This window comes from Panicum virgatum, chromosome 1N (genome assembly GCF_016808335.1).
Source record: "Panicum virgatum strain AP13 chromosome 1N, P.virgatum_v5, whole genome shotgun sequence".
Classification (NCBI taxonomy): Eukaryota; Viridiplantae; Streptophyta; class Magnoliopsida; order Poales; family Poaceae; genus Panicum; species Panicum virgatum.
The window spans coordinates 16,568,506-16,592,061 of NC_053145.1; the positions used below are offsets into that span (position 1 = coordinate 16,568,506).

General features: G+C 47.9%; 1 protein-coding gene across 5 annotated transcripts; it reads right to left on the bottom strand.

Annotated features, from left to right (window-relative positions):
* Window positions 1–3,723: 3,723 nt before the first annotated feature.
* Window positions 3,724–23,478, bottom strand: LOC120655351 (proteinaceous RNase P 1, chloroplastic/mitochondrial-like). 5 transcript variants are annotated; one of them, XR_005667437.1, is made up of 7 exons: window positions 21,765–23,478; window positions 21,106–21,195; window positions 20,816–20,997; window positions 20,117–20,237; window positions 19,425–19,493; window positions 18,444–18,651; window positions 3,724–4,049 (listed from the first exon to the last, which is right to left on the bottom strand). XR_005667437.1 is itself a non-coding variant. In XM_039933109.1 (6 exons), the coding sequence occupies exons 1-6, from the start codon at window positions 23,406–23,408 to the stop codon at window positions 18,547–18,549; spliced, it is 2,211 nt and encodes a 736-aa protein (XP_039789043.1). In that variant the 5' UTR covers window positions 23,409–23,433; the 3' UTR covers window positions 18,428–18,546. The 5 variants fall into 5 exon arrangements, 2 of the variants coding, with proteins under 2 accessions (XP_039789044.1, XP_039789043.1); XR_005667438.1 differs by lacking the exon at window positions 19,425–19,493 and having other exon boundaries at window positions 21,765–23,477; XM_039933109.1 differs by lacking the exon at window positions 3,724–4,049 and having other exon boundaries at window positions 18,428–18,651; window positions 21,765–23,433.
* Between the last annotated feature and the right edge of the window lie 78 nt (window positions 23,479–23,556).

Consider the following 23,556-nt stretch of genomic DNA (forward strand, 5'->3'; position numbering starts at 1 on the left):
TACTTGATGATGGCGCCACTCTCGTCGCGCTTCACCTTGAACACCCATTTGAGTCCGATGGGGCGGTGTCCAGGTGGGAGGTCAGTCAGGTACCAGGTGTCATTCTGCTCGATCGACGCCATCTCCTCAAGGATCGCCATGCGCCAGCCCTCGTCACCTTGCGCCTCCTCGAACGTCGCCGGTTCGTCACCGACGGCGAGCATGAGCTTTTCTCCCAGAACGTGATCAGCCTGCCCAGGTGGACTGGCAGACCCGAGCACATTGTCCAGCATCCTGAACCGGAGTGGAGCATCGTCGTGGTCGACGTCCAGATCAAGCTCGCCACTTGGTGGCGTAGCGAACTCGATCTCTGGTCCTTGCATTGGCGTTGGCGTTTGAGGCTCCTGCTCCCCCCAGGGAGCACTGTAGAAACCGGCGTCGCTGGTGCCGGCGGTGCGGTCATTGGCGTCGCGGGCGTTGGCGCAGCGGTGACCGGCGTCGTGGGCGCTGGCGGTGGCGTGGATGTTGGTGGGGAGGGCGTAGTGGTAGGGCCTCCATACCTCCCCTGGAACACGATGGTCTCCACCTGGAACGGCTCGATGTCGTCATCCGGTCCAGCTCCCTTCTCCGCACCCCAATCCCAGGCGCGTTCCTCCTCGAAGACGACATCCCGAGAGATGACGACGCGCCGTGTGCTTGGATTGTACAACCGGTATGCCTTCGAGCCGGGCTCGTCCCCCACGAACACCATTGGCGTGCTTCTGTCGTCGAGCTTGGCGAGGAGCTTGCCGGTGGCCTTAACGTGCGCGACACAGTCGAAGGTGCGGAGGAAATGCACAGGGGGCTTAGTATCGAACCATACCTCATACGGCGTCTTCCCATCAAGGTTTTAAATAGCCGGCTATAGCTTCCGCTATAGACGGCTATAACTTCTAGGAAGGCCAAACGCTATGGCATTTAGCCCGTTAAAGCCGGCTATAGCCCGCTAAATGCCGGCTATAGCCCACTAAACGCCGTAGCGGCAGCTCTGCCGCTAAACATCTTAGCCAGCGATTTAAAACATTGCTTCCCATCAACGCTCAGCGTCGGAGCTCGGTTCAGGATGAAGACCGCGGTGTTAACGGCCTCCCCCCAAAACCAGCTCGGCAGCGACATCCCCTTCATCATGCTCCTAGCCATTCCCATCACCGTCTGATTGCGCCTTTCAACCACGCCGTTCTATTGCGGCGTGTAGGGTGCAGTGAGGTGCCTCTGGACTCCCTCCTTGGCGCAGTAGTCCGCGAACGTGCGCGCGGTGAACTCGCCGCCGCTATCGGTGCGCAGCGTCCGCAGCTTCGTGCCGGCCTCAGCCTCCGCTCCTCCCTGGAAGCGTTTGATGGCGTTAGCTGCCTGGTCCTTGGACCCCAGGAGCACGAGCTACATGTAGCGGCTCAAGTCATCGACGAGGAGGAGGAAGAACTTGTTGCCGCTCGGCGTTGGTGGCGTCACCAGTCCGCAGATGTCGCCGTGCACAAGCTCGAGTTTGTCCAGCGCGCGGTACTTCGCCTTTGCGGGGAACGGATGTCGACGTTGTTTCCCGGCGAGGCAGATGTCGCAGACCTGGTCGACGTGGTCGATCCGCGGCAGTCCGCGCACCATGGCGTTCCGTGCCAGCCTCTCGAGTGCGCGAAAGTTGAGGTGCCCATACCTCGCATGCCAACGCCACGCCATGTCGCCTGCCTTCGTAGCCAGGCATACTGGCCTCCCGACGTCAAGGCGGAGGATGTAGAGGTGGTTCGCCGAGCGTGTCACCTTGGCCAGCAGTCGTCGACGCTGGTCCCAGACGCTGAGGACACCTTCCTCGCACGACCACTTGTAGCCGTCCTCGTCGGGCTGCCCCAGGGAGATGATGTTGGCGGTGAGGCGAGGGATGTGGTACACCCCGGCGAGCGCCTGATGTTCGCCACTCTTGCGCTTGAAGAGGACGGTGCCGTGCCCCTCGATGTCGACGATGGAGCCGTCGCCGAACTTGACGGTGCCATGAACGCCGGCGTCGAGCTCGGAGAAGGCCGACCGCGCGCCCGTCATGTGATTTGTAGCGCCAGTATCGAGGATCCATCTCGTGGACTCTTCCTGAGTCCCGTGCCCAACCTGGATGAACAACTTGTTTTCCTCGAGGCGAATCAGAATAGATCTCACTGTAACGGAGGAGTTCACATGCGGCGGCGGCGGCGATGCAGCAGCGTTGACCTGAGTCGTGGCAAGCATTAGCATCGATCCATCTCCATCATCCGCCTGGGCTAGGTGGGCCGCCTCGTCGCGTTTCTTCTTGCGACACTCGCGGGCCCAATGCCCCTTCTTCTTGCAGTACTTGCAGCGGTCACCGGAGATCGGCCCGGACGCGCCGGCGTCGTCGTTGTCGTCGTTCCTGGGCGGACGTCCTCCGCCGCGACCCCTTCCGCGCCCGCGCCCGCGTCCCATGCGCTGGCCTGAGTTCGGGGTAGAGGAGTCGCCGCCGAGTTGTAGACATGACACCACGCGCGCCATGAGATCCTCCTCCGTGAGGTTCAGCTAGGCGTTGACGGCGGTCGACGCCGGTTCGTCGTCAGTGGCCGCCTTGAGACGGCCTGTCAGCTCTTCCACGGAGAGTGTGTTGATGTCGAGGAGCGTCTTGATGGAGACGACGAGCTGCTTGTACCTTAGCCGTGTCCGTGTGATGCGGAGGTACTTGACCACCACCTTGGCCTCCGGCTCCGTGTCCCCGAGGATCGCCAGGCGTTGGACGATGTTCGACAGCCGGAGCGCGAAGTCCTCCACGGACTCGCCGTCGCGGAACGCGATCTGCTCGTACTCCGCGCGCAGGCTCTGGGCCGTCGACTTCCGCACTCTCTCATCGCCGATGCGCATCGTCCTGATGGCATCCCAGGCGGCCTTGGCCGATGTCTTCGTCGCCAAGGTGGGCACCAACTCCGGTGGCACCCCGCTGCAAATCGCCTCAAGGGCGGTCTGATCGTCGTGGAAGTCGACGTTCCCGTGCTCGAAGGTGCCCCAGAGGTGGCGTGCTTGGAGCTTGAGCTTCATCAACAACGACCAGGAGCCGTAGTTGGTCTTCTTCGTGAGTTGTGGCCAGTTACATGAGCCGCCGGACTCCTGGATCACGCGCTCGACAACGATCTCCCGCGGACGGCGTGCGTACCGAGTGCGCGACCGGCGTGGCGGCGAACGGCTTGGGGAAGGGGATGGCGTCCGCTTTGGCGATTTCCCCTTGTCACCGCCCGACGTCCCGATCTTGCCCGAGGATGCTGGCGAACGGCCGCGGGGCGGCGGCGAAGCCATTGCGCGGCGGTGGTCCCTGTCCCCCCGACTCTGATGCCAATTGACGGAGCTCCGGCGAGCTCCCGGCGTCCAGGAAGACGAGAGACACACGCACACAAAACTCTTGCACACGAACAAAAAACACACACTGTAGAACAAGGTGTTTGGTGCTGCTGAACTTGGCAGCTTTTCTGACTCTTTGATTGCGAGTATATAGATGCTAACAGAAGGAATCGTGGCTCCCTAAAACCATGGACGCGATGCGCACTCCCTGCTCCCCTACTTGACCGCGCCATCCCACGATCGGAAGAAGAAGTGCGCCCACACACTAGCTAAAGACCCGGGCTGCCTCTGCATGAACGAGCATGCATCAGGTGCCGATAGACGCGGTCGCCACAACAACTTAGCGAGCCCAGCTTATTGCTAACTAGCAGAACATCACTAGGAACATGAGAACGTGCAAGATTATCTAACAACCAGAACATGTTGGATTTCACCACGCATAATCGGATGAAGAGGAAGGGGCAACAAGAGGATACAATAGCATATAATAACTAAATCTCCCAAGGTCTGTTCTTTTTCCATGATGTCATAAGGATGTAAAACTTCACCAATGGAAGCAATGTCAGTATGCAACACTATCTCAACAACAAATTTTCTGATCCTGTAAGGAAGCCTCTCCTCACCTGGGCCAGAGGAAAAATGTAGAGAGGGAAATCCTCTGCCTTTAGCAGAGATCCTGTTTCTTTTTTTTTATTAAGATTTTGACAGAGATCCTGTTTCAAGTAGCAGGGAATCAGGTTATCAGCTATGTCAGTTTATTAGAGAACATAGAACCAACACAAAGCGCATGACATGATAGAAATATAATATCTGAATTTTTGTAACATGAAAGCATCTAGAAATCATGATTAGAATCTTTCACTATGGAGCTTGATGCCATTTTTCCTCCAGTTTGTATTTGACCATCATAACTGTCAAGCTGTAACGAACATGACACTATTTATGCCATTTCGAGTGATTTTGGTGATCGAATGACAACGCAATCAATGGGACTAATACTTTTGTTAAGTGAACATTTCTAGATCCCAGGGATGAAGTAAAAAGACCATACAAAGCAAAACAGGAAGAAAGAACTCAAAGAAACGCTGAATTGGACGAGTTCTACTGAAATCTGTAGCACCGGAAGAACCGATGGCTATAGCATCGGTGCATCCGATGGTTGTCGGAAGATCCGACGCCTTGGCATTGGTGCAAGTTTGAGCACCAAATGAAGATCAAGCGAAGACCAAGTCAAGATAGCTAGGTCACCGGTTGAACCGACGGCGTCAAGATAGGCATCGGTGCATTCAATGTACTATGTTCCAGAGACGATGTCAAGCGCGTAGGAGCCACGCCTTCAGCACCGGTTGTGTCACAGGACAGTCCAAATAATACCAATCAAGTGCAGTAATTAACACTTAAACTTAAACCAGAATTACTGCACTCAACCAGTACACTCAGACCGCCTGCTGTAACCAGGATCGATTACACAGGAACTCTCGCCAAAAGATGAGCACAGATGATTACCGGCAACAAAAGCGATCAAAGCCACTTACAACCCGAGTTTAACAGAAGCACCAACTTAAACTACAAAAAGTGTTTACAAGCTAGCTTTACCAGTCAAACCTCAGAGTTCAAACGCAGCGGAAAGTAAATAAAATAGAGTTTAAGACAAGCTTCAAAATACAAAACGATAGATAACGCCGATGTCACAGAAGACGAACTTCACATCTTGCCCACTGATGTGAGGCTCACCTGCCCGAACTTCACGAAGAAGACGGGACCCACTCGACCGACCAACCCGGAGGAAGTGGTTGACCGATCCACGAGGCGCAGAACTCCTCGGAGTCCTCCGGAACGTAACCTGCTAAAATATATGGCAACAACAAGCCTGAGTATTCTAATACTCAGCAAGACTTACCCGTCCATGGGTATACTTAGCCCATTAACTAGACATGAAAAGCTTTTTGGCTCTGGAGTTTGTTTTGCTGAAAAGCTACTAATACTGGATCCTTACTTGCAATGTTTTTGCTCAATTTAAGTTTATCAGGTACCAACTAGATTTGCCTAAACATCTAGAGCACGCATGGTTGATCACATTATCTTTTCAGATTACCACAGCCAACATTCTCAGTTCAAACTCATTCCACTTCTTTACTACGATGTGACAGAGAGATCAAGGTTCTCATATCCGCGAGTCACGGCGAATCGATTCGATTTAACCTTGCAAGGTGGACCTAACCAACACGGCACGTATATGTCCCGTCGGGATATACACACCAACCCTTCACATATGCACACCGAATAGGCGAACTGCCCTGCGACCCGGGACTGCTAGCCCCACCGATACCAACGAAGGGTCAGCCATGAGTTTGTATACTAGCTCCACTGGTGAAGACAGTATCAAGTCCGCCTACCGGTGCACATATGGTACTGAGCTTACCGGTTTCGACTACCTCCTACTCCCGGCATGCGGTTAGTACTGTTCAATCCTCGATCAGTAGTGCCAACAATGGTACGGTCCTCAATCGACACAGGCGGAGGCTCACTTTCCATAACTTCCATATCCATAACCAATCCATCTCCGCCCGGTCTCTGTTTTTCCTTTCTTTTTTCTCAAAGATCCGTTCTCCATTAACTTTTTCATAAGCAACAAGACCTATATCTCGCGAGTGACAGGAATCACTCGACTTCTACCGAATCCTAATTAAGCATTGCAGTACTAACGACCTGTATACTAGTAGAGTGACTGAGGAAACCTAGGGATCATGCATCTAAGGTTCCAATCAACTCCTAGAAACCTAAATGCACAATAAATATATAACAAATATTGAATACTGAAATTAAGGGTTATGCACCGGGGCTTGCCTTGCGAGTCAGCAGGGTTAGCAACTTCTGGATCTGGCTCGACGGCTGCTTCGGCTCGTGGTTCCCCTGCTTGCGGCTCCTGGATCGGCTCAGCGACCAACTCGTAGACGGCTTCGCTCGTGACGTCTACACGTAAGGAAAGATGCCATGCAAGACTTAAAATGGTGCAATGAAATGATACAAGAGATCACGATGAAAAGACAACACCGAAAGAAAGATTATTTGGCAGCGCAAAAAGAAAAGATTGCGGCTAGGAGCGAAACACGCGCAGGAACTCAACTTGCCGACATGAATAAAGTAGTAACATTTTACTAGCAGGAAAAGGCATTGACAACACATGCAAGAAAAAGTTATTAACTTTTATTGCAAAAAGAAAACATTTATTTTTGCCCTAGCAAAAATAAACTGAGCAACAAAAGATCCACAAACATGCATATAGGCTATGCTCCTGAAAATTTTTCAATGGATTACACATACAAAAAGTAAGCTACTGCGAAAATTTCATAATTTTTAGAGCAATAGAACAACCGGTATTAAATAAACTAGGTTGAACACAAACTGAATTTTTAGCAGGGGCAAAAGTGACATTTCCCATGCACAAGTATTTTTCTTCTGAAGATCTCGATTTTAGAAACCTAACAAAATTTATTTTGCATTTATAGGATTTTCCTATGAATTGTTTTGCAATTAAGAAATTTCAGCCGAGAAACACAATAAAGAAAACAAACAAGAATACCCTTAATCCCCCCTCTCTCACTGACCCGCGGGCCCCACCCGGCAGTGGCTCAAAGAGAGAGGGGGGGGGGCGCCCCTCCCCTGCTCTGCTCTCTGCTCGCACGCGCGCCATGGTCGCGGCAACAACCAGGCTCGGCGGCGGCGGCGGTTTCCGCGGGCGGGCTCCGGTCGGCGGTGCGGTGGAGCGGGCCGCGGGCTCCGGTCGGCGGTGCGGTGGAGCGGGCCGCGGGCTCCGGTCGGCGGTGCGGTGGAGCGGGCCCGCGGCCAGGGCGGCCGGCGGAGCGGGGCAAGGGTGCTCGCAGGGCCGGGGCGACGGCGCGGGGCACCTGCGGGGCAACGGCGGCGGCAGCGCAGGGGCGCGCGCGGCGGCGCGGCGGTCCGGTCCAGCCGTGGCCGGCCAGCGGCGGAGGCGGGGCGCGCGCGCGGCTAGTGGCCTAGGCGAACCCCATGCGCGAGGCGGCGCCGTGCAAGGCTGCGCAGAGGCGGCCCGCAGCGGGGGCAGCGGCGGCGCCATGGCGTTCACGGCGGCGCGGCAGCTCACCGGCGGCGGTGGCGCGAGATTCGGCCGGGGAAGGGGTCGGGAAGGAAGAGGGGGCGCGCGGAGAAGCTCACCGGCGACTCGATTGGAGCGGAGGGAGGCCGGAAGGAGGTCGTCGACAGCGAGGGCGAGGCTTCGGGCGGCAACAATGGCGGCCGCGGTGGTCTGGACGCCGATTTGGCCGGGGAGCGGCTCAATCGAGCTCGCGGAGTGGCGGTGGAGGTGGAGGGCGAGGTGGTGCGGCTCTGGGCGCGGCGAATCGAGGCACGGCGGCGAGGATGGTTGGCACGGCGACCGGCGATGGCTCTGTTCGAGCTCGGCTCAACCCACGCGCGTGAGGAAGGAGAAGAAAGGGGAAAACGGACACGGCTCTGGGAGAGGGGATAAGGACGCATCTGCACGTCTGCGCGGAGAGCGAGGATCGACGCCGGCCGACGCGAACGTCGAGCTCGGCGGTGAACTGACCAAAAACAGGGGAGTCACCGTTGACCGAGATTGAGTGGTTTTTAGCTGACTTTGACCCTCCAAAACTCCAAATTTTACATTGGAACGTGAAATTTGGCCAAAATAGAAGTTGTAGAGAACGATAAGAGCTACAACTTTTGTTTTGGGCGAAAGTTGATTTGAAGCCCGGATTAAGGACAAAAACGAGATCGAACGCGGCTAAACAATGTTTTACCACGCGAACTCGATTAACGCTAACGATGAGCTTAAGTCCGTAATTAGCGAGTTAACCCGCGATTAGCACCTTGATTAACACAGGGGTGTTACAGCCTTCCCCCCTTAAAGGAATCTCGTCCTGAGATTTAGGCACGCGGGAACGTACAAGGTGAGATAGTTCAAGTGAGAAATACCTTGATGAGCGTTTAAGAAGTCCGGATACTTAGATCCCAGAAATTCTTCTTTCTCCCAAGTAGCTTCATCTTCGGAGTGATTACTCCATTGAACTTTGTAGAATCGGTTGGTTGTGCGACGAGTAACTCGATCCTTGCGATCAAGTATCTTGATTGGACGTTCAGGATAAGTGAGATCAGATTCTAACTGAATGATGTCACTGTCAATTGCTTCAGTTGGAACTCTAAGACACTTCTTGAGTTGCGATACATGGAAGATGTTATGAATTGCCGAAAATTTTTCTGGAAGATTCAACCGGTAAGCTACTGGACCACATCTTTCTATAATTGGATATGGACCAATGTAGCGGGGAGCAAGTTTTTCTTTTATTCCAAATCTTTGCACGCCTTTCCAAGGTGATACTTTTAAATAGACGTGGTCACCAACTTCAAAAACAAGTGGATCACGCCGTTTATCCGCATAACTTTTGTAACGGGACTGCGCAATCTTCAAGTTTTCTTGAATCAGATGAACTTGTTCTTCGGCTTCTTTAACCATGTCAGGTCCAAAAATAGTCCTCTCTCCAACTTCGGACCAATTCAGTGGAGTACGGCATCGACGACCGTATAAAGCTTCGAATGGTGCCATTTTAATGCTTTCTTGATAGCTATTGTTATAAGAAAATTCCACTAATGGCAAGCATTCATCCCATTTCTGCGGGTAGGCTAAAACACATGCGCGGAGCATATCTTCTAAAATCTGATTAATTCTCTTCGTTTGGCCATCTGGTTGAGGGTGATAAGCTGAGCTGCGGATCAATCGAGTTCCTAAACAAGTATGCAATTGTTCCCAGAAGCGAGCAACAAACTGGGTTCCTCGATCTGATATGATAGTCTTTGGCACTCCATGTAAACATAGGATGCGATCCATATACAACTCGGCATACTTCTTTGCTCGATAGATTGTTTTAATTGGAAGAAAATGTGCGGATTTGGTCAGGCGGTCTACAATGACCCAGATCGAATCGTAACCCTTTTGAGTTCGAGGTAAACCAACAACGAAATCCATGCTGATGTCTTCCCATTTCCATTCAGGAATACTCAAGGGTTGCAACGTTCCAGCTGGTCTAAGATGACTAGCTTTGACCCTACGACAGATGTCACATTCTGACACATACTTGGCAATCTCTCTTTTCATCCGAGTCCACCAAAACTGTTGTTTGAGGTCCTGATACATCTTGTTGCTACCAGGATGAATTGATAGTCGAGAGGTATGAGCTTCATCAAGAATTTGCTTTCTGAGTGCAAAATCCTTAGGCACCACTAATCGGTTCTTAAACCATAACACATTCTCACTATCTTGGTGAAAACAACTTACTTTCAAATCTCCTTCTGATAATCTCCTCTGAATTTCCTTTATTCCTTTATCTTTCTTTTGTGCTGTGATGATTAGATCATGAAGAGTAGGAGTGAGTTCTAGATGAGCCAATGTGCCATGGGGTACGATGCTCAAGTCCAGCTTTTCCATTTCAAAGCAAAGAGACTCGCTTAATGGTATAGCTGAGATGCAATGACAGTGAGCTTTGCGACTTAGCGCATCTGCAACTACATTCGCTTTACCAGGATGATAATGCACTTCAAGTTCATAATCCTTGATCAGTTCCAACCATCGCCTTTGGCGCATGTTCAGATCAGGTTGAGTAAAAAGATACTTAAGGCTCTTGTGGTCAGTGTAGATGCGACAAGGACTACCCAAGAGATAATGTCTCCATATCTTCAGAGCATGAACTACAGCAGCTAATTCCAAATCATGAGTTGGGTAGTTTTCCTCGTGGCGTTTGAGTGACCTAGACGCATATGCAATCACTCGGTTCTCCTGCATCAAGACACAACCAATACCAATACCAGATGCATCACAGTATATGTCAAATGGTTTTGATGTATCAGGTTGAGCCAAGATAGGTGCAGAAGTTAACAACTTTTTCAGAGTGTGGAAAGCCTCTTCACATTTGTCATTCCAATGAAACTTGACACCTTTCTTGAGTAGCTCGGTCATAGGCTTAGCAATTTTTGAAAACTCTGGGATGAATCGACGATAATACCCAGCTAGTCCTAGAAAGCTGCGGATTTCCTTAACTGATATTGGAGCCTCCCAATCCAATACATCTTGAACTTTTCCAGGATCAACTGAAATACCCTCTGCAGATATGACATGGCCTAAGAAAGGAACTTCTTTAAGCCAAAATTCACATTTGCTGAATTTTGCATACAACTTGTGCTCTCGTAGACGTTGAAGAACAATTTGAAGGTGCTTGGCGTGCTCTTCTTCATTCTTGGAGTATATCAGGATGTCATCAATGAATACCACAATGAACTTGTCCAACTCAGGCATGAAAACCGAATTCATAAGATACATGAAATAAGCTGGAGCATTAGTCAATCCAAAAGACATGACTAGATACTCAAATAAACCATAGCGAGTGGAGAAAGCAGTCTTTGGAATGTCCTGAGGCCTGATCTTTATTTGGTGATAACTGGATCGAAGATCTATCTTAGAAAATACCTTAGCTCCGGCTAACTGATCAAAGAGAATGTCAATGCGAGGCAATGGGTATTTATTCTTGATGGTAACCGCATTTAGAGGCCGGTAATCAACACATAACCTCAAACTTTGGTCTTTCTTTTTCACAAATAAAGCTGGGCATCCCCACGGTGATGAGCTTGGACGAATGAAACCCTTATTCAGTAGGTCTTGCAATTGTACCTTCAGTTCTGCCAATTCATTCGGCGGCATCCGATATGGCCTTCTAGAGATAGGTGTTGTACCCGGTTGGAGTTCAATAACAAACTCAACGTCCCGATCAGGTGGCAGTCCAGGTAAATCCTCTGGAAAGACATCTGAATAATCGCACACTACAGATATCTCCTCTAAGCTTTTACCCTCCAATTTATTTATGGTTGTATTGTGTGCCTTGTACTTGGTCAAAAGTAACACCGTAGAACCATGTGCACGTGAATTGATATGAACAGCATGTGCCTGAGTATCCAATACAACTCCATGCGCCTTCATCCAATTCATACCCAATATGATATCAATCCCTTGATGTGGAAGAACGATAAAAATAGTCGGAAAGATTCTCCCAGCCAAGTTGATTGGTACCATTCTTGCCATTTGGTTTGTGATTATTTGACCACCTGGGGATTGAATTTTATATGAAGTATTCATGCACTCAATTTTCAATCCATGCCTATCTGCACAAGCCTTACTAAGAAATGTATGTGAAGCACCATAGTCAAATAGAACCCTAATTGGCTGATCATTGAGGGAAAATATATCCGCCATCACGTGTTCCCCTTCTGGCACGTCCTCACAAGTGGTATAACTCACACAACCATCCTTAATATACGGCACCTTCTTTTTCTTATTTGTATTGCTAGAGCCTTTTCTCGGCTTGGGTGGAGTGTAACAGATATTCTCCAAGTGATGACAACCCTCGGCTAGGTGATGCTTGCACGGGTCAGGGTGGGAGCGAAAAACATGCTGCAATACGGTTTTCTTTTGCTCCAACTGTGAAGGAGCCACATGTTCAGGCATCCCCTGTTGTAGTTGATATTGAGTTTGGGAAAAGCTAGTGGATCCCAAGCGTAGGCGTTGCACAACATTCCCAGAAGACCCAATAGGTGATTTCTTCCTCTTTTTCGCCTTTTCGTGCTTCAGCATCGCATCTTCTTGGAGGATAGCTTTACTGACCATGTTACTGTAACTGGTAAATGTTCTCGCTGCTAAACGCATGAGTAACTCAGTATTTAACCCTTTCTGGAAACAATCTTGCTTCTTTTCATCGGTATCTACATGATGTGCAGCATATTGTGCAAGATGATTGAAAATGTTGGCATATTCCATCACTGATTTGTTCTCTTGTTTTAGATTTAGAAACTCCCCCACTTTCACTTTTATGAAACCTTCTGGAATATAATGTGCCCTAAAAATCTCTCTAAATTCTGACCAGGGAATCTGTCTCTCTGTTGGTTGCATAGCTAAATGACTAGCCCACCATATCTTTGCCGGGCCTCTCAGCTGTTGCGTTGCAAAGGCAGTCTTGTCCACTTCTGTGCAATTAAGAATGCCAAACTTGTCCTCCATGGTGCGAATCCAAGCATCTGCCTCAAGGGGATCTTCGGCTTTGTGGAACAGAGGTGGTTGAGTAGCAAGAAAACCGACGTAGTCAGTTTCTGCTGGTGGTGCTTGTCGACCTCTGCCGGCATTGCTTTGCACTAGTTGCCTCAACAATTCGGTCTGCTCATTGCGGTCGGCAATAAGAGCCGCAATAGCCTGAGTCAAGGATGGAGACGGTGGTGGCTGTGCTCATTGACCCTCATTTCCACGGTTAGCAGTGTTGTTATTGCCCATCTGCAAAAGCACCATCCCTTGGTTAGCCATTCCGCTATCGGGACTAATCCATGCAAATAAAGAATGTGCATAATTAATATGAACACACAGCATGAATCGTTCCCTTCGCGATATGGTTCACCAAGAGAACAAAAGGGTTTGCTTCAGTTGAAACCGCATCTAATCGGGTTGAACAGCAGGTTGGTAACTCGGCTAGTTATAACATTGCAGTCTTAAGGTTGCACAATTATTAACTACGAAGCGACCAACCAACTCGAATATGCAAGATGCATGCTCGTTCTATCGTCCTCACCCAAATAATTACCAATTATGGTATACGAAGACGACTAGTGGCACAATTACATACTCTCCCTATATATACTAGTCGTTCCTACGATCAAGGATTCATAACGTGCTTACGTAGTTAGTGTTCCTGCAAACAAACCAGGTCAACAAGAGATAGATATAAATATCCATTTCTGGACCCTTCGTGCCAGCACCCACGAACGGCCCCCATGTGTCCTACGCCACACGGGTAACGCATATGCAGTTTCCCACATATTCACACATACATTACCATCCACTATAGAGATGGCACCCAGACGTTCGACGCTGAATGGGCAGCGCTGCATACGTTACCGAAGCAACGTATTCACTTCCCGTACAAATCGCCTTACGGGACACCCAAGGGTACACGTGTCCCAAGGTACACGGTTATGACCAACTGCATAACGAGTCTTCACCTCGTAACATTGCCTTACGAGATGGCCGTGATCACAATCACACGGTAAAATCCGCACTCCATATCAGGTGGCAGATAGCGACAGGCTCGTTTGAATTGAGCCTTATCACCTCCTCGTATGCTCAACATACGGGACCCGCGCACGTATGAAACACGTGGGCTATTCTAAGGACTATCAGAATACTAACCTTGCTTACCTCAACGTAGGTGCGTCGTTACATAATAGTAGTTGTGCATAAAAGTAAGGTTTAACGAGAAGTAAATGCTGGAAGTGCTGGAATAAAATAGATACTTAGATGCCACCTAATTTATAAAACATAATTAGGGCATACGAACTATCTACTGTATTCCTTAGCGCATCTAGCGTCGACTTTTCGAAAACCCGAAATTTTTGCAAAACAAAGTTTACTTAACGTAGCTAAGTACACCAGTAATCACCCCCCAGTGCAATTAGCTCTGATGCCAGCTATCACAGGACAGTCCAAATAATACCAATCAAGTGCAGTAATTAACACTTAAACTTAAATCAGAATTACTGCACTCAACCAGTACACTCAGACCGCCTGTTGTAACCAGGATCGATTACACAGGAACTCTCGCCAAAAGACGAGCACAGATGATTACCGGCAACAAAAGCGATCAAAGCCACTTACAACCCGAGTTTAACAGAAGCACCAACTTAAACTACAAAAAGTGTTTACAAGCTAGCTTTACCAGTCAAACCTCAGAGTTCAAACGCAGCGGAAAGTAAATAAAATAGAGTTTAAGACAAGCTTCAAAATACAAAACGATAGATAACGCCGATGTCACAGAAGACGAACTTCACATCTTGCCCACTGATGTGAGGCTCACCTGCCCGAACTTCACGAAGAAGACGGGACCCACTCGACCGACCAACCCGGAGGAAGTGGTTGACCGATCCACGAGGCGCAGAACTCCTCGGAGTCCTCCGGAACGTAACCTGCTAAAATATATGGCAACAACAAGCCTGAGTATTCTAATACTCAGCAAGACTTACCCGTCCATGGGTATACTTAGCCCATTAACTAGACATGAAAAGCTTTTTGGCTCTGGAGTTTGTTTTGCTGAAAAGCTACTAATACTGGATCCTTACTTGCAATGTTTTTGCTCAATTTAAGTTTATCAGGTACCAACTAGATTTGCCTAAACATCTAGAGCACGCATGGTTGATCACATTATCTTTTCAGATTACCACAGCCAACATTCTCAGTTCAAACTCATTCCACTTCTTTACTACGATGAGACAGAGAGATCAAGGTTCTCATATCCGCGAGTCACGGCGAATCGATTCGATTTAACCTTGCAAGGTGGACCTAACCAACACGGCACGTATATGTCCCGTCGGGATATACACACCAACCCTTCACATATGCACACCGAATAGGCGAACTGCCCTGCGACCCGGGACTGCTAGCCCAACCGATACCAACGAAGGGTCAGCCATGAGTTTGTATACTAGCTCCACTGGTGAAGACAATATCAAGTCCGCCTACCGGTGCACATATGGTACTGAGCTTACCGGTTTCGACTACCTCATACTCCCGGCATGCGGTTAGTACTGTTCAATCCTCGATCAGTAGTGCCAACAACGGTACGGTCCTCAATCGACACAGGTGGAGGCTCACTTTCCATAACTTCCATATCCATAACCAATCCATCTCCGCCCGGTCTCTGTTTTTCCTTTCTTTTTTCTCAAAGATCCGTTCTCCATTAACTTTTTCATAAGCAACAAGACCTATATCTCGCGAGTGACAGGAATCACTCGACTTCTACCGAATCCTAATTAAGCATTGCAGTACTAACGACCTGTATACTAGTAGAGTGACTGAGGAAACCTAGGGATCATGCATCTAAGGTTCCAATCAACTCCTAGAAACCTAAATGCACAATAAATATATAACAAATATTGAATACTGAAATTAAGGGTTATGCACCGGGGCTTGCCTTGCCAGTCAGCGGGGTTAGCAACTTCTGGATCTGGCTCGACGGCTGCTTCGGCTCGTGGTTCCCCTGCTTGCGGCTCCTGGATCGGCTCAGCGACCAACTCGTAGATGGCTTCGCTCGTGACGTCTACACGTAAGGAAAGATGCCATGCAAGACTTAAAATGGTGCAATGAAATGATACAAGAGATCACGATGAAAAGACAACACCGAAAGAAAGATTATTTGGCAGCGCAAAAAGAAAAGATTGCGGCTAGGAGCGAAACACGCGCAGGAACTCAACTTGCCGACATGAATAAAGTAGTAACATTTTACTAGCAGGAAAAGGCATTGACAACACATGCAAGAAAAAGTTATTAACTTTTATTGCAAAAAGAAAACATTTATTTTTGCCCTAGCAAAAATAAACTGAGCAACAAAAGATCCACAAACATGCATATAGGCTATGCTCCTGAAAATTTTTCAATGGATTACACATACAAAAAGTAAGCTACTGCGAAAATTTCATAATTTTTAGAGCAATAGAACAACCGGTATTAAATAAACTAGGTTGAACACAAACTGAATTTTTAGCAGGGGCAAAAGTGACATTTCCCATGCACAAGTATTTTTCTTCTGAAGATCTCGCTTTTAGAAACCTAACAAAATTTATTTTGCATTTATAGGATTTTCCTATGAATTGTTTTGCAATTAAGAAATTTCAGCCGAGAAACACAATAAAGAAAACAAACAAGAATACCCTTAATCCCCCCCTCTCTCACTGACCCGCGGGCCCCACCCGGCAGTGGCTCAAAGAGAGAGGGGGGCGCCCCTCCCCTTGCTCTGCTCTCTGCTCGCACGCGCGCCATGGCCGCGGCAACAACCAGGCTCGGCGGCGACGGCGGTTTCCGCGGGCGGGCTCCGGTCGGCGGTGCGGTGGAGCGGGCCCGCGGCCAGGGCGGCCGGCGGAGCGGGGCAAGGGCGCTCGCAGGGCCGGGGCGACGGCGCGGGGCACCTGCGGGGCGACGGCGGCGGCAGCGAAGGGGCGCGCGCGGCGGCGCGGCGGTCCGGTCCAGCCGTGGCCGGCCGGCGGCGGAGGCGGGGCGCGCACGCCTAGTGGCCCAAGCGAACCCCATGCGCGAGGCGGCGCCGCGCAAGGCTGCGCAGAGGCGGCCCGCAGCGGGCGCAGCGGCGGTGGCGCGAGATTCGGCCGGGGAAGGGGTCGGGAAGGAAGAGGGGCGCGCGGAGAAGCTCACCGGCGACTCGATTGGAGCGGAGGGAGGCCGGAAGGAGGTCGTCGACGGCGAGGTCGAGGCTTCAGGCGGCAACAATGGCGGCCGCAGTGGTCTGGACGCCGATTTGGCCGGGGAGCGGCTCAATCGAGCTCGCGGAGTGGCGGTGGAGGTGGAGGGCGAGGTGGTGCGGCTCTGGGCGCGGCGAATCGAGGCACGGCGGCGAGGATGGTCGGCACGGCGACCGGCGATGGCTCTGTTCGAGCTCGGCTCAACCCACGCGCGTGAGGAAGGAGAAGAAAGGGGAAAACGGACACGGCTCTGGGAGAGGGGATAAGGACGCGTCTGCACGTCTGCGCGGAGAGCGAGGATCGACGCCGGCCGACGCGTGGTGACGCGAACGTCGAGCTCGGCGGTGAACTGACCAAATACAGGGGAGTCACCGTTGACCGAGATTGAGTGGTTTTTAGCTGACTTTGACCCTCCAAAACTCCAAATTTTACATTGGAACGTGAAATTTGGCCAAAATAGAAGTTGTAGAGAACGATAAGAGCTACAACTTTTGTTTTGGGCGAAAGTTGATTTGAAGCCCGGATTAAGGACAAAAACGAGATCGAACGCGGCTAAACAATGTTTTACCACGCGAACTCGATTAATGCTAACGATGAGCTTAAGTCCGTAATTAGCGAGTTAACCCGCGATTAGCACCTTGATTAACACAGGGGTGTTACAGGTTGAACCGGTGGTACATCGGAGCATAGCACCGGTGTAACAACGTCAGCAGAAGAGAAAGAGGTCCAACGGCTAGTTGAGTGCTGTGAGTGACCGGTTTAACCGACACACAGTCATCGGTTAAACCGATGGTGCTGCAGACTGTGCGTCAGAAGCTCAAAGGCTACTTCAGGTCTGAGAGTGACCGGATGAACCGGCGCCACCCCATGCAGAGGCATCGGTTCATCTGATGGTATGCTGTTTTCTGCTGACCGTTGGAGCAACGGCTACAAAACATGGTGGCCTATATATATGCCTCACCCCGGCCATTTTGAGTTTGCTGGAGTTGCTGGACATCCCATACACACACCCAAGAACACCTCCAAGCCATCCCAGAGCATAAAGATTAAATCTTTAGTCCTTAGCACAAACTTTGTGAGTGTTAGTGCTAGATTAGCTCTTGAGTGAGTGATCAAGCAAGGTTTAGATCCTTGTACTGTGGTTCTAGAGTGAATCAAACTTGTATCTCGGTGCACCGGCCTCCTTGGAGCATTGGTGGCTCGCCGGCAAGTCAACGACCCTCCGGCTTGGTGTGGAGCGGCGTCGACAACTTTGTGCGGGGGACGGAGACCCCTCCTTCGTGGGCAATCTCCCTTAGTGAAGATCGGGATCAAGGTGACCGTGATTGTGTTCACGGAAGAGACTTGATTGCCGGGAAGCGATACTCTTCGTGAGTGCTTCAACAACGTGGACGTAGGGGCGCATTTGTGGCAATCCAAACCACGGGATAAATCCTCGTGTCGAGAGTTTGCTTCCTCTCATCTCTCTCTTTAACCTTCCGCATTTCATATTGCAACTTGTATGCCTTTACTTTCTTAGTGTAGTATCTTGTTAGGATTGGCTATAGGTTGCAAAACTCTTTTGGGATGAGAGTTTCACACTAAGGTGAACCGTAGTTGCACATCTAGATAGCTTGATTTAGTTTAAGTTTTGTGCAAACTAGTTGGAGCCACATGTTAAGGTTTTAAGAGTGCCTAATTCACCCTCTCCTCCTCTTAGGCTAGAGCACCCGATCGCTTTCACGAGCCATTCAAAACATTTCATAGACTAATGACCAGATGATAAATGAGATACTGACCTGACTGATCATAAAAAGATGATCAACATTTAGCTTTACAAGGATGTTAATCTGTGTTCAAATTTATTCACATCAAAGTTCTGGATCAACTCCATCTTCATGATTATTGTGCCTGGGAATTGCGCCGCGTAACACATAGCCAGGTTCGGTCCTCCTCTAGCAATCCTTCCTCTGAGACAGGGATATGCAGATGGCCTTTCTCAGATTCCTGAATTTCAGAGAGAATAGATGGATAAAGTACAAGAAACTCATCAACATGATCGAAAAGTTTTATATAAGCTAAATACTTAATTTGCATAATTGCACTATTTTATTTGAAAATACAGTTATATTCTCCACAACTCCAATACATATAATTGAAGGTATATTATATTCTTAGACAACTGTAACAGGTCTTATTAATCGATGTGTTATAACATGCACTGAAAAATAAGCGGAGTAATATTTCTCCTTTTCCCTCAGTTAATGGAAAATGTATATATTCTTCTTTCCCTCTGAGCTACGGACTAATGTGTACAACTGTAGATATTTTTTTTACAGATTAGCACGGGAATCCCTGCTTATGCTTCTTACTGAAACAAAAGAAAAAAAAAACTTTCTTAAAAAAACATTATTACTAAGTACTAAATGAGAAAACAGCTGACCAGGAGCCAGCAGGAGAAAGAAAAATCCCTTATAAAGCTACAAGATTTGTCTATCCATGAAACTAACTGTTCTTGCATAGACCTGATTAACAACTGCAGATTTTGCAGGTGTACTGCCTCAAAGACCCGTTTAACAAGACTATTTATTATTCATAATTCTAGTTAAGTTTTTAGTTCATATAATCTTCCTAGACATAACCTACTTAATCAATGGAACATATTCAAACACTATAATTATGCACCCAGATAATTTCTTATTCTTTCAGTCAAGTGGTTGAAAGATTCTTGAAATGGATATATTCCACAACCGATATATTATTTCACAATAAACTCAAACCTGAATTACAACTGAGTATGGAGGTGGCATTTGAAATGTGATGGAGCTGTCTTCATAACTGAAGCGTACCTGTTGTGAAAATAACACCATGAATAAGCTCTGCTGTAAATTGCAATGAAATATATATTTACTGAGCAAAGGACAACTCTATGATACACGTTTATGTTAGTCAAGCAATGGTTCAGGAATAACATGATGCCTACAAAAAATCTGGTGCTACTATTCTGTTTAGTTTTGTCCTAAAATATCATGCGAATGTAAATTTTTTGCAAAACATATAGAACTATATTACCATTTCATGGTTTTCTAGCTTTTTGTTTAAGAGAAAACAGTAGGGGAACCCCCTACTGTAGTGTTAAATATATACAAATATATGAAAGAAATAAGGAAATCTGTACATGGCCTAAAAAGGCCAAAGAACTAAAGGAACAAGCACAAACACATCATGAACATGCTTTCTAGTTTCTTAATGATGTATTAATGCAGAACATGTGAAATCTTTTGTTCCTGTTCGGTATGTTTAAGTTCTCAGATGAAAAGGGTTATTTGCCTAAATATTAGCGTGTTATATGCACAATATCAGCAACCAACACAACAGTGTCGGGCGACGGTGTGGTAGAATAGCAACAGTAGAATTAGCTTCAACTTCCATAGATGAGAACCTTCTCTTTTGTCAAATAAATGATCCTCACCTGATGCCTTTCCTTCCATTTGGGGAAGAAATCCTTTTTCAATATCTGAAACGTGTGATCTCTCATTTCATCATTGGTAATGATCAAGCATTTGCATCTGATAGAAGCATATAGCCAGTACCTGAACTATATGGCCAAAATGTTATTTACTCCAGCAGGGCAGCATATACAATTAGGGATAATTCATGGACAGCAAAAACATAGAAATCAAAACCAAAGGATGGAAGCAAGTTGCTAAAACCACTCTGACGAAGCCAATAATGAATAAATAGTTTTTCAAGTTGATCAAAAACAAGTTCTTTCTGTTCAATTTAGTTATAGAATTCAAAATCGAGTTTTTTATAAACATAAATTGGTATTTTTAAGGAAAATAATGAAATTAGTTGAGTAAATTCTACTGGGACACTAAACTTGTTGTGAAGGTTCAAATAGGTCATGAACGCCTAGTCCAAAACTGTTGAAGACATTGTCACCTGATACTATGAAGCTGGATTAGAGATAAAAGATACTAACTGGGATGGTGGGGCTAAATCGTCTAGATAAAATATAGCAGCAGTTTAAATAGTTATTTGGCGAGCTACTTGAACCATTGCAACAAGTTGGTGACCCACTAACCCTTAACACAATTTCCTCAAATTAACTTCAATATGCACATTGATAGTTGGTGCAAAGCATCCAAGAGATATCTCAAAATCTTACCAATCATCATTTGAGCCATTAGGGGTTGCATAGATAGAATTTGTTTGCTTCCATTTCTCTACCAATTTGTGATTACCAGGTTTCTTCATACGTTCTCCAGTGAGATGCCTGTTATGTAAAATTATCAAAGGCCACTTTCTTGACGTAAAACTTTGCCTTATAGCATCAGCAACAGCATTAACCTGTCCAGTTAAGCAAGGACAGGCGAAAATTAAAGATAGAGAAATTTTAGAAACTAGAAGAAAGAAAAATGAGAAATATACAAGAAAGATTTAGCACAGTGTACATGCCTCACTCAAGGAAATATGTTTATGGCTAAAAAGGCCAACATTGGCGGCATCCACGACTGCTTCAAAAGGTCCATGCTTTTCAAGCCATCTCTGAAAATTGAAAACAGGGTACAAAAGATAAATAGAAGGATAAAGGGATTCCAAGAACCATACAAAATATCTCCAATGTGGACCTCAATTTCACCCATTATAAAGCACAAATATAACCTTGCATACAGGAGCTATGATCGAAGAAGAAACAATCCAGGATACCTATTTCAGATGCATAAGGTTCACAACTGAAGTCCTACCAAAATCCTAATGTTATCAGTGAAAGGTCATACTATTTCTGATATCAAGATAATAATAATAACATTTTTAAAGATAGTAGCAGCAAGTTTGCTAATAGATTTGCTACAATGTATGATCTAGATACTGTAGCTTATATGCAGAGTTAATACTGGTACTATTTTTAATCATTTTATTATCGATGAGCATGTTCTCAAAATCAATACATTTCGTTTCATCTGTTATCTGGGTTATTCACATTCCTATTGCCCCAATCAATGGTTGTGGAAAATTTTAGTATATCCTGTACAATTCTGTATCATGCGAAACTCATACATTTGAATCATGCACAACCTAGTAAGCCAAAATTACAAAAGTTCAAGGTAAATCACCTGGAATTTCTCAAAATTCGAGTTCTTCTCTCTCTTGATAGCTAATTTTTCCACAAATGTGGCAAACTGTTCCGTTTCTTTTGGGTCAAGATCTATAATCGTCAGCTTCTCTCTGCAAGCAAGGCAGACACCATTCTTGTTGATGTTCGAGCGTGTTACAATCCATTTTCCTCTCCCTAGCCAACCAAACCCGTGCCAACCCCCTCCATTATTCTCAATAGCCTTTGCTATAGCACCTGCATCCCACTTTCTCTTCCCAACTTTAGATGCTGTTGGGCTACTAAACCAAGCCTCAAATAATTGAGCTGCGGAAGGAGATACCTGTCTGACAGCAGCCCTAAACTTATGCAGCAAATAATACACCTTGTCTCCGCGTCGGCCAACCACACTAACCCTGAGAAGCATCTCCAACTCAGCTTCTTCTGGTGTGATTCCAGATTCCAACATATGGGCTTCCACTTCAAATGCTTTTTCAACATTACCGGTATTGCAAAATGCTGTCAAAGCAGGACCATATGACCGCAGCTTCGGCGTAATACCAAGGTCTTTCATTTGTTTGACAATCTCAAAAGCCATGTCACCATTGCCAATTGACAAAGCCATACGTGCCTTTGCAGTCAGAGCAGCCTCACTCATTTGAATTCTCTCTCTCTCTTCGCACATCTTCTCAAATATCTCAAACCCTCGTGCGCGTGCATACTCTCTGAGCTCATCTCCTACTGGTATGACAGCTGTTTGCACATTTAAATCATCTGAAGGCAACAGATCAGCCTTGTCTTTCTCCTCATCTTGAACATGACTTTCAGATGCATCCTCCTCCTCTGAACCTCTCAAGCTTCTGTTGGGTGATGAATCAAGTTTCTGTGCAGGACCGATACTAGTGATGCCACTACCGGTATTGCCACTCTTTGCTGGTTGGACAAAACCAAGAGCAGCAGAAGAACACAGGTAAAGGAGCACATTGTAGTGGTGCTGGCCCAATCTGATCCCATCCTCAACTGCAGAGTCATACAGTGAGATTGCTCCCATCACATCTCCTCTCTTCGAGCACATGTCCAGCTCAACTCTCAGCTTGCCTCCCAGCTCACGACCCTTTGATCTCTTCTTTTTCTTGGTCATGTTTCTTCTTCCGCTACCCACATCTCTTGAGTTTCCAGCATTTTCTGATTCTTTTGCCCACATTCCATTTCTGCCTCTTGTCAAGCGTTTCGCATCCCTTCGCCATTCTTGCTCCCCAGTCGCCATCGGGCCTCTCCTCCAATTCTTCTCATGGGAGACCCAGTCCGTACGTTCTTCTACGAAAACCCTGTCCCCTTTCTTCCACGGCCTTGGCACGCCACGGCTGCTTTCCCGCTGTACCGGCGGGCCTGCCTCCCGGGTCGTGGTGTCTCCTCGAACAGTTCCTCCGTTTGAGCCATGCCGTACTCTGGCCGAGCCTGCTCTGCGTTCCTCCGTTCTTGGGATTGGAGACCTGCCGTCGTCTCTCTGGGGCATTACGTTGAGCAACTCGCGGGCGCGGCCGCGGCATGGCGGTGGAGGAACGAGAGACCTGCGGGAGGTGATGGGAGGCGAGGAGGATGAAGTGAAGAGGAGGTGGCGCCGCTGGTGAGCGGGCAGGGAGCGCGTGGCGAAGAGGGAGGCCATGGGGATGGCAGAGCTGCCATCAGTGCGGGACGGGCAGGAGCCAGGAGATAAGGTTTCGCCAAATCATTTTTGGCGCTAATGGAAAGTGCATTAAGCATACATCCGATTTTCTTTTTCTTTTTCTATTTACCTTACACGGCATTTTTGC

What these genes read in the sequence shown, in the direction of transcription:
- LOC120655351 (XM_039933109.1), bottom strand. Translation starts at nt 23,408, where the DNA reads ATGGCCTCCCTCTTCGCCACGCGCTCCCTGCCCGCTCACCAGCGGCGC. An exon ending in AACATATTTCCTTGAGTGAG is followed by an intron (nt 20,998 to 21,105) that starts GCATGTACACTG and finishes TTAACTGGACAG; the next exon opens with GTTAATGCTGTTGCTGATGC. An exon ending in AATGGAAGGAAAGGCATCAG is followed by an intron (nt 19,494 to 20,116) that starts GTGAGGATCATT and finishes TTTTCACAACAG; the next exon opens with GTACGCTTCAGTTATGAAGA.